The 10,530-nt window shown below is 34.9% G+C and overlaps 1 protein-coding gene across 1 annotated transcript; it reads left to right on the top strand.

The window, feature by feature from the left end:
* Nucleotides 1-3,245: 3,245 nt before the first annotated feature.
* Nucleotides 3,246-9,560, top strand: LOC147483666 (superoxide dismutase [Mn], mitochondrial-like). Its single transcript, XM_086580714.1, has 6 exons — nucleotides 3,246-3,597; nucleotides 3,666-3,712; nucleotides 3,786-3,911; nucleotides 4,004-4,060; nucleotides 4,757-4,834; nucleotides 9,249-9,560. Exons 1-6 carry the CDS (start codon nucleotides 3,294-3,296, stop codon nucleotides 9,339-9,341), a joined length of 705 nt encoding a protein of 234 aa, XP_086436840.1. The 5' UTR covers nucleotides 3,246-3,293; the 3' UTR covers nucleotides 9,342-9,560.
* Nucleotides 9,561-10,530: the final 970 nt, after the last annotated feature.

Consider the following 10,530-nt stretch of genomic DNA (forward strand, 5'->3'; position numbering starts at 1 on the left):
CTCCATAACTTCAACCCGCTTCTTTGTACTCCACAAAGCGCAGTGGGAATTGATCAGATTCTCCTTCCTAGTCTCCATAACTTCAACCCGCTTCTTTGTACTCCACAAAGCGCAGTGGGCATTGATCAGATTCTCTTTCCTGGTCAAAATAAATCAAAGACTTAGTAATTAAAGAATACAATGTTGATGCCTCAAAGAACATAAACTAGTGCTGAATTATATTGGTAAGTATTAATTTAAAGTTCAATGTGAATGATCCTTCTCTTTTAACACAAGCCTAATAATGATTGCCTAACTTAACACTTTAACATCTTAAATGTCAATAGCTTGGCTAACTGAAATAATAAGCGGTCCTATAAAAGACTTTCCTTTGCCCGAATATGTGTTGTGATTCCGATGAATCACAAGTATGAACCGACTATCAAGCTAAAGGTTGAGGATATGGAAGTGGTGGTTGGAGTAGAATATACATGGAAACCATCATCTCGTGAGAAATGCAAAAAAAATTGGACACACCACTACCCAAATGCAATTAGAGGACATTGAGGACTACACAGACTTGGACTGCTCGGACACCAGTGGAACATGGAAGCACTAGTGGGAATTTAAACCAACAGATAGTGGGGAATGGAATAGATAGTGGATGCAAGGAAAGTCCGCATAAAAGGAAATGAGGAGCCAAGGCACTAAACAAATAGCAGGACAGAGTAAGCAAATATCAAAGATCTGCTTTAAGCACTAAAACATAAAATTTTATGTCAAATATCAAAGATCTTTAAAAGTAAAACTCACCCTAGGGGATTTTCCAGAAGGGAGAGAAATGAAGAAATCTCGCATGGAATTATAGTTTATAGGTTATGGAGGGTGAGAAGCCTCCTCAAGAAAATGCCAATATCCTTGTAGTCATGAATTCTGTTTTTGGCAGTTGATTCTTCTTGTGAGGTTTTGATTAGAATCATGTCGTCCAGGTTGTTGTTCTTGAATGAAATTCTAGATTCGACTTTACTCCCATAGAGGAGGGCTACGCCGTCGTTGGCAGCAACGTAACTCGTCCAAGCAGCACCTGCCAAACAAAATAAATAAATAAATCAAGAAATAAAATGTAACTAATTTACGAAAAGAGAAATTAAAAACTTACTGAATAATAACCATGAAATTTTCAGAAAAGCGAAACACATTGTTGTTTGTGTTTGTAAACTCCCACACACAACAACAATTTGGACGCATTTCCATTCAAATTCTTTTTGAAAGTCAAAAACTCTATCTCTATCTTCATCTGATGTTCCTTCAATATTATGTCTTCGATATGCATTATTGTTGTAGCTCCAGAAATAGTCTCGCAAAAAGATCGATCCTTATTAGTACTAAAAAAAAGCAACCACCGGGGTTGTGAAAAAAATAAATAAAGATTTAATAAAATACAAAATTACACTATGTGGAATACAATTTACTATCTAATGACTAGTATATATGTCTATGAGATGCAATAGTGAATGCGAACTTTAATTTGGCCAAATGTTCACAAAAAAAAAAACAAATCTTAAAAAAAAAACGTTAAATATATTGAAGATATTTGTATAATATTCAGTAGGTGAGAATTTTGAATTTTAAACAAATTTTAAGATGAAATGAAACAAAACAACAAATTGAAATGTTTGACTATAAATAAATTCTCTATTGGTTCCGATTTAAAGGGGAAAATAATATCTATAATTATCAGTCTAACAAAACAATTGATGATGTGAGATGATTAATACACCACCATTAAACAAGAAAATACGTGTTAAGAGACCAATTAATTGCAAAAACTCAATATTTATGAACTGTTAGATTTTTTCTTAAAAATGACATCCATTTTTATCTAGGTTAGAAGTTTCCAAATGAGTCACAATTTTGTAGAGGTGATCTTTATGGTGAATATGTCATATCCACAAAAAATTACGTTTGAATAAAATTTCTAAGTGAAGTTTTGATTACGTATTTATTTTAACTTAAAATAAGTATGTACTTCTAAGATCGGCTATATATATATATATATATATTTATATTTTTTATATTTTATATATATATATATATATATACAAAATTTCATTTTTTGAAAATCTTCATTTTTACAAAAATTCAACATTTCTAGACCGTTAGATTTATTTTTAAATATGACAACAATTTTTATCTATGTTATTTTAAACGAGCTAAAATTTTGGGAAGATAATCATTATGGTGAGTACTTCTAACAAAATTTTTTATAGGTGAAGTTTTATTTTATTTTAAAGTTAACTCAAGTAATATTTTTTTAGAAAATGACTATATATAAATATATCTTAATATTAAAACTCCCATTTTTTGAGCTCTATTAAAATTCCACATCATCACCTCCTATTTATTTTATATTAGATACTTCTAATTAAAACGGAATCAATTTTTTAAAACATAAATTCCTCCTCTATTAGAAAAAAGAAATTTAACACTTCTAATTAAAACGAGAAATTTTTCCTATTGAAAAGAAAAATATAAGATATCTAATTAAAGCGAAAATCATTCTCCTATTAAAACGAAATCATATTTCTAAATTAAGTCAACTTTAAAACAGGGTTAAAAAATGGGTTTATAAAACTTAATTAAAACAATTTTTAGAAAATTAAAACGGGTTTTAAAACTTAATTTATTTTTAAAAATTACAATAGGTTAACTTACTAAAAACGGAATCACGATTTGTTAGAAAATTTCTATATGTATATAGTTATATTTTTGTTTTCAAAAATGACTATATATATATATATATATATACACTTTTATGAGATGCAACGATAAACACAAATTTTGGCTAATTTTTTATAATAGACATCCAAGGAAAATAATATTGATGTTGATGGCCGGGAAGGATACCATTTTGATGAGGAGAGATTAATCCTAAAGTGGAACGATTTCGATCCGAAGAAGAAAAAAAATCTCGAACAAAAAAATTACATTTAGCCGAACATTAACGTAAGTAACACAAACAATTTTATAATGTTTTTTTTAATATATGGCAAAACCTATTAGCAATGCATTCACAAAAAGTAACTAATATCTAATCAAAGATTATTCGAAAACTTCCCATGAAACCAAGTAAAATGGAGAAAATTTAGATGTGTTACACGGAGCCCTCTTCATGTTTTTGGTCTTAAAAAATGTTTTAGTTTTGTTTTTGTCTCTTTGCGGAGTTGCTCCAATGCAATTCTTTAAAATGTCAATTTGAAACATTTATTTTTTTCCACTTGAACAATCATCAATTCATAAAAATAAAAACAGGCATGGCTCTTCGAACAATCATCGTGAATAGAAAATTAGGGTTAGGGTTTAAGAGAAACCTAGTAGGGTTTAACAATCAAGCTAGGAGGGAGCTACAAACATGTTCATTACCCGATCTTGGGTATGACTATGGTGATTTGGAACCAGCAATTAGTGGTGAAATAATGAAGATACATCATACAAAACATCACCAGACTTATGTTACTAATTACAATAAAGCCCTTGAACAGCTTGATCATGCTGTGACAAAGGGGGATGCTTCTACTGTTGTTAAGTTGCAGAGTGCCATCAAATTCAACGGCGGAGGTATAAATCATTTTGTTTATTTAGCTTCATTGTTAATGTGATTAGTAAACATTTGAATATGTTTGCAGGGCATGTCAACCATTCAATCTTTTGGAAAAACCTCAGTCCCGTTAGTGTGAGTTTTCCCACCATAATCTTTCAATGCATTATCCCAGTGTGGAATCATTAAAAGCTTAAACTTTTTACAGGAAGGAGGTGGTGAGCCGCCACACGGTTCCCTTGGTTGGGCTATTGACACACATTTTGGGTCTTTCGAAACACTAGTGCAGAAGATGAACTCTGAAGGTGCTGCTCTTCAAGGCTCTGGATGGGTGGTGAGTTCGGCAGATTCTTAAATTTTATGGTTTGTGTTCCTTTACTTGGCAGGAATCGTTCTGATTTTTCTTTTCCGCTTCTTTTTTGGCAGTGGCTAGGTCTTGATAAAGATGCAAAGAAACTTGTAGTTGAGACCACAGCAAATCAGGTGACATTTACTAGAATTCTGTTACACCCCTTATACAAACTGATTGTGTCACCTCCCTGTGGGATACTCTTGATATGAATGGGATCACTGCATAGACACTAGGATTCTATTCACCATCGAATGACCCCCCACCTGAAGTGAACATTATATAACCAAGTCTTTTGTTTGCTGAACATGAATACCAGATTGACATGTGTTTGTACCCATAGTGTCAAACAATCCAGTTAAAGGTCGCCGAGGCTCTCCTCTAGAGCCTCACGCCTAAGACCTCCTAGGCTCGCTCCTTGATGTCGCCTAGCTCCTATTTTCACCACCAGTCCCTAGTTAGCGTGTGCGCCTGTAATTGTATAGTTGTTAGAACAGTCAGTCTCTCACAGTATAGACTCTAGATTTTGGTGAAAAGATTAAAATTTTCTAGTTCTTCTTATTGGTATGTATAATAGGACAAGTTGTTTATTCCTTCTGCTTGTTGTTAGTGTAAATTTGCAATATTTCATGGCTCAACTGTTCCATTCAATGCAACTGTTAGGGCTTCTTTTGTTTATACATTTCTTTCATGGTTTGATAAACAAAAGGTTTTGTGACTCTAATTAGGCTACGAAGTATAGTTTATATAATGAGGTTGATTTTGTTATAATGATTTTAACCTTTATGCTGCATATCCAAAAGTAGTGATTGACCTAAGATTTGTTACAGGACCCACTTGTGACCAAGGGAGCAAGTTTGGTTCCTCTGTTGGGGATAGATGTTTGGGAGCATGCTTACTATTTACAGGTGATTCTGTTTTCAAAGTGTAACATGATTGTCTAATAAATAAACAACAACCGCTATATTCATCTATTTTCGATATTCAAAACTCAGAAGAATGTTTTCATATGATTTTGCCAGATCTTTTGTATTCAAATGCTTAAGATATTCTAGCGCAATTCTAAATATTTAGAAACTATAATTATTTGTCTCTTTTTTTCTTTTTGGCCTTTACACTTTAATGAATAGTAGACTTAAGCCTGAATATTAATAAGATAAACAGTGGTCGCAAAATTTCAACTTACAAATAATGCTAACCTTAAGAGATACTTAATTAGATTAACACATGTTGGTATGCTAATTTGCTGTACAATTTTAATGAAAGAATTTTTTTACTTTTATTAGAAAAGTTATACGAAAAGAGACTGTTTCTCGGTATCCACATAAAAGTTTAACAAGTCTTACAAGAAAGTCTGGTAAAAGTTGGGGTATTTAGGAATTACATCGAAATAGCTACGCTCTATATGCAAGAGAGAAGAGAGGGGGTTGAAATACCAACTGTACTATGAGTTGCTTTAACCAACTTGTTAGTAATTTTGGTCTAATGATGGAGGGTGCTCAAGTTTTCGCACACTGATAGTCATGAACAGCCATCCATGATCAGGGGATATGTTCTTGGCTTCTATTGAATGGGTGCAGTTTTGTGGTGATCATTCTGAGTCTGCTATGGGTTACTATTTATCTGACCATGGTACGATATTATTAAAGGTTTGTACAAGTAAGGGAGGCCCTAAACCCTTCAAATTTGAATTGATGTGCTTTGAGAAGAGTGACTTGGTTCGTTTAATGGAAGGATATGGTAGTTACAGGTAGACCTGGCTTTGTCCTCTTCAAAAATTTGCAGGTACTTGAAGGTTGTTTGATTAAATGGAAGTGGAATTCTTTCAAAAGGGTTGATGCTATTGTTAAAGAGCATTGAGAAGCCTTATCTGCGCTTGAAGCAAGAGAATAATTGGTCAATCTTTCAACTGAGGAGTTGAACATTAAAGTTAATACGAAGAGGAGGTTAAATGATTGTCTCAATATGGAAGATACATTTTGCCGGTTGAGAGCTAAAAGCATATGGGAATTTGGATGCAGCTAGATGTACATGGTATGTTGACAGCATTACAAATGTCAGACTTCGAGTTGATTCTATTTCTAAATTGTATACCAATGGCACCTGACACAATATCAAGATCTGATTAAAAATGCCTTCATCACCCGGCCATTGGTGAAATATTCTGATGACACACTGGTTTTCATTAATCATGATGAGGTGCAAATGCAGAACACAAGTGCAGAGTTGGGACTCTTCCTTCAGTATACTTGGGGACTCCCCTTGACTGCTCCTTATAAAGCCAAACATGCCTGGCACCTGTGTTTGATAGGTACACCAAGAGATTGCCGTATGGAAGAGAAAATATTTATCTAAGGGTTGAAAAATTGTTCTGATTAAGTCTACTTTAGTCTCCCTATATATTACGTATTGATTTTTACTATTATGACAAGTGTGGCCCAACTACTGGAGAAGATTTGATCTTTTGTGGGCATGGGGATGTACATCAATACCATATGATTACTGGGATAAAGTTTGCATGCCAAAAGAACTTGGAGGTGTAGGTTTTAGAAGACTAGCAAATGAATCTCTTCTCTGCAAATGGATTTGGCAATTTGGGAGTGATGAAGATGCACTTTGGAAGGAGGTTATCAGAGGTAAATATGGGGCATAACTGTTGGGCTGGTATACCAAAAAGGTTACGGATACATATGGATGTTCCCCTTTGAAAGATATATTGAATTGTAAGCATATGATGGAGCAGATCGGTTATAAAGTTGGCATAGGGTCTAAGGTTCTCTTTTGGGATGATAAATGGTGTATAGATAGACCACATAAAGATTTCATGAGACATATGGTATTGATAGTAATAAGAATGGCACGGTTCAGCAGCATATTGTGTTAAGGGATGGTAATTGTGATTGGGATTTGAATTTTAGAAAAGGACTGTTTGAAGGAGAAATGCAACAAGCAGCTTCTTTCCTTGAGTTAATTAGTGGTCTTAGGACCAGTGACGATCCCAACATGAGGCGTTGGTGTGTTCAAGACTCCCGGTTCACCTCCAGATCCATGTATGAAGCGCTTGAAGGTTGGAGAATTGCAGAACTCTAAATTGGTATTCATATTAATTGGAATCCCATACAAGAAGGTGTGGAATCCTAAGGTTCCCTCGGAAGTATGCTTTTCCTTCGGTCATAGATTTGGGGCAGGACTTTAACTGCTGATAGTCTGATGAAAAGAGGCATCATAACGGCGAATAAGTGTCATGTGCTGCCAGGCTGAGGAAAATGTCCAGCATCTCTTCACGAATGGTTCTTTTACTTCTGAAATTTGGAGATGGTTTCTTTCTTGATGTCCTTGTCAGGTGCTTAGTCACACAAACCATCTGAAGTGGGTAGCCATCTCTCTCTCTCAAACCGCGGTTTGGCGATTTGTGCACAAGCCTCCATAACTCTGCGCTCTTAAAATTTGGAAAGCGCGCTCTAGAATTGGAGATAGAAATCATTGGGTTTTCCTACAAGTATGCTTTCTACAGCAAACAATTATAACCCAATTCCAGTTATATGAAGAACATGTGCACTAATTTGACCGAAATTGAGATCAAAATAGATATAAATGAATTCCCCAATTGAGTAAATTGGTATAAGAAATTTAACATGAAGAAAGTGTAGAGCAAAGAGAATAAGGAAGGGTGTTTTGAAACCCATTGTTTAAGGTGAAGATTATTAAACTTTGAATGGTTTTTCTGGAGTAAGAAGTTTCATCAAAACAGTCATGGCGGAATGTGTGCATTTGCTTCTCAAAAGAAAGAGTAGATAACAGTGGAAGTAGAGGATGAGGTGCTCCTAACAACAATGTGTTACCATACTCCTAATTAAATATACTTTATGCTCATACTTTATTTTGAGTTGAAAGCACGTTATTGGAGCCATTTAGCTCCCCATTTAGCTCCCCATTTTGTTTTTGTTTTTTGCCATAAATATTGCTTGGATAAGGTAAAAACAGTTAACATTGGACCACTTGACAAAAAAAATTAGTGACATGGTAGTAAATAATTGATTAAAATTATAGATATAAAGGTGCTCCCTAGACGCTCTCAATGTGGGAGCTTCCGAATATATGCGCTTGGCTCCTGCTTCCGGTCTCACTCCTGCTCGACAGTCTGGTGACTAAGATCAGGTGGCTATAAGTTGGTGAATGTCCTTAAAACTTGGAATTGTTCTAGACTTTCCAATGCTAGTCGTTTGATGTGGGCTCTCCTCTTTCATGCCAACTGGTGGGCGATTTGGAATATGAGGAATATTTGGTCACATAGTAAGCAACATCAAGTCTATGGTTGGGACTTGGGTATTTGTCTATGTTGCATTGAAGTACATTAGATGTGATGATGTTATGTTCAACTGGGAAACTGTATTGATGGTTGTATTATGACATAACTTGCTTGTAGAATGGGTTGTAGTGTGACCTACTCCATCGAACTGCTCTTCCATATACTGTCCAAAGGAAGTGTGAGCGGTTTTGATGAGTCCCTTCAATTTTTTTTTGTAATTAACGCAAAGGAGTTTGAAAGTCCCTTCCAGAAGTGTATAGGCCACTCTTCTTGACCTTAAAGGAGTACACAATTATGAAATGAAAATTCCCTCTTATGGGCTAGTTTATCCACCAACAAGCAGATGGGGAGCCCCTTTTGGATGATTGTATATCTTCAGTTGGCCCTCTTATCCTTTTAATAGGATGATTCGAATCTTTTGCTTTATTGCTGAGGCTTTTTGCACTTTGTGTCCATATCAATTTGATCCCACCCTTGTGCAGTTTGTCCCATGATGAACATAAGGTGGGTTTAAAACGGCTGGGTATCTGTTGGTCAATTGATGGTTGTTTTTTTCCTCCTCCCTTATCACATCTCCCCTCTAGGTCAGATGACGGTTGGCGCCAAGTAACTTTCTGAATGTTTACACTATATGAATGAAAAAAAAAAAGTTGGGAAAAGTGAGAATAGAAGGAAACAGTATGAGCGGTGATAACTCTTGATATCGTGTTATCTCAGCTGGTCTGGACTCAGGAGATCCTATCTAACAATCATGGTACTTCCGTCTTCTTATTTGGCTAGTTTGGGATACCGAGTGTCAGGATCACTAAAGTTGGTTAGATATTAAGATGACACGATGCTGTAGTTGTATTTGAAAATATATTAGAATACGTCTATCGAGATTCAAGGTTACTCAAAACTGTGTGAAGCATTTCCGTGATGTTTACACATTTATCTTCCTAATTTAGTTAAATATAGTCAAAACTGTTGTAGTTGTAAATTAACTTTGAAATATTTTGTTTCGTATGTTGCAGTACAAAAATGTGAGACCAGACTATCTGAAAAATATATGGAAGGTGATCAACTGGAAATATTCCAATGAAGTGTATGAGAAAGAGTGTCCTTGAATAAGCATCTTCAGCAAGAATTCTCCAAGTTACGCTTTGATGGATCTTAAAATCTTTCAAGTTTTACAAAGGGGATAATAAGACGTGGGACGGACGAGTAGATTTGTTTCTTATGAGTTGTATGTTTCTGTGTATGCCATGTGTTGAGTAAACATGGGTTTGTTCTTTAAGTTCTGCAGATTTGAGTACATATATAACAAGTTACTGCTCTCTTGTTTTTTTGCTCGCTTACATTTGCCATCTACATATCTGAAATGATTGAGTGAAATGAACTAGTAGATGTATAAGCTATGGAGTGTAGAGTAATATTGTAGGTATACAACAGGGTCGCACCAGTTACACTACACATAGATTGCACCAAATGATGTGGATACCTATTTTTAGAAATGAAACCCATGTGGATACCTTTTTTTAGAAATGAAACCCACCAGTCAGCTAGGAACCTTTTGAAAAACAGGTGTTCACATCATTTTTTTTTTTGAAAGTGAAGTAGTTGGGATTATAGCCTCCCCTGCTACCATTAATATAAAGATCTATAGTACACTTTTCCTTCCCTATCTTCCCTTACAAGTTTAGAAAGAGTTTCAGTAAGAGGGGGAGAAAACAACATTACACAAGGACCTGTATCCATACCAGTACTATATACAGAAGCCAAGTGGTCTGTAACCATATTTGATTCTCTGTATATGTGCACTCTATCACCTCAAACAATGGAATAAGACTCAAAATTGTTATAAGAATATTCAAGCAATACCAAGGTGGTTGTTCCGAACCTTTTATAGCTTGTATTGCTCACATTGTTCACATCATTTGGTAGACTGTTGGTGCAATCTCTTGGTAGTTGGTACATATAGTACTATTCAGTTCACATTATACCAAAAGCTTTGACTTTCGATCGTGGGTCTTGCTTGACTTAAAAACATGTTTACTAAATTTTATAGAGCAAATGTGGTTTACTAAATTTCATAGTAGTAAGACTGTAAAAGATTTGTATTGAGAAATGACTCCTCACCAAAAGATAGATACTCTGAAAAGTATTCCCTGAATGTTCTCTGTTCAGCTATATAGCAATACGGGTTTTTTTTAGTGCACTTGTCACTGAACATTCTGAGCCAGAAGATGTAACACAGTCGACTTCACAGTTGACGCAAGAAATTGACTAGTGATGAGTTTTCTAGTTGGCTATGAA

Source organism: Coptis chinensis, chromosome 8 (genome assembly GCF_015680905.1).
Source record: "Coptis chinensis isolate HL-2020 chromosome 8, ASM1568090v1, whole genome shotgun sequence".
Lineage (NCBI taxonomy): Eukaryota > Viridiplantae > Streptophyta > Magnoliopsida > Ranunculales > Ranunculaceae > Coptis > Coptis chinensis.

Coding starts and splice junctions, on each gene's coding strand:
- LOC147483666 (XM_086580714.1), top strand. CDS start 3,294: ATGGCTCTTCGAACAATCATCGTGAATAGAAAATTAGGGTTAGGGTTT. Junction 3,912..4,003: donor TTCAAGGCTCTGGATGGGTG/GTGAGTTCGGCA, acceptor CTTTTTTGGCAG/TGGCTAGGTCTTGATAAAGA. Junction 4,835..9,248: donor AGCATGCTTACTATTTACAG/GTGATTCTGTTT, acceptor CGTATGTTGCAG/TACAAAAATGTGAGACCAGA.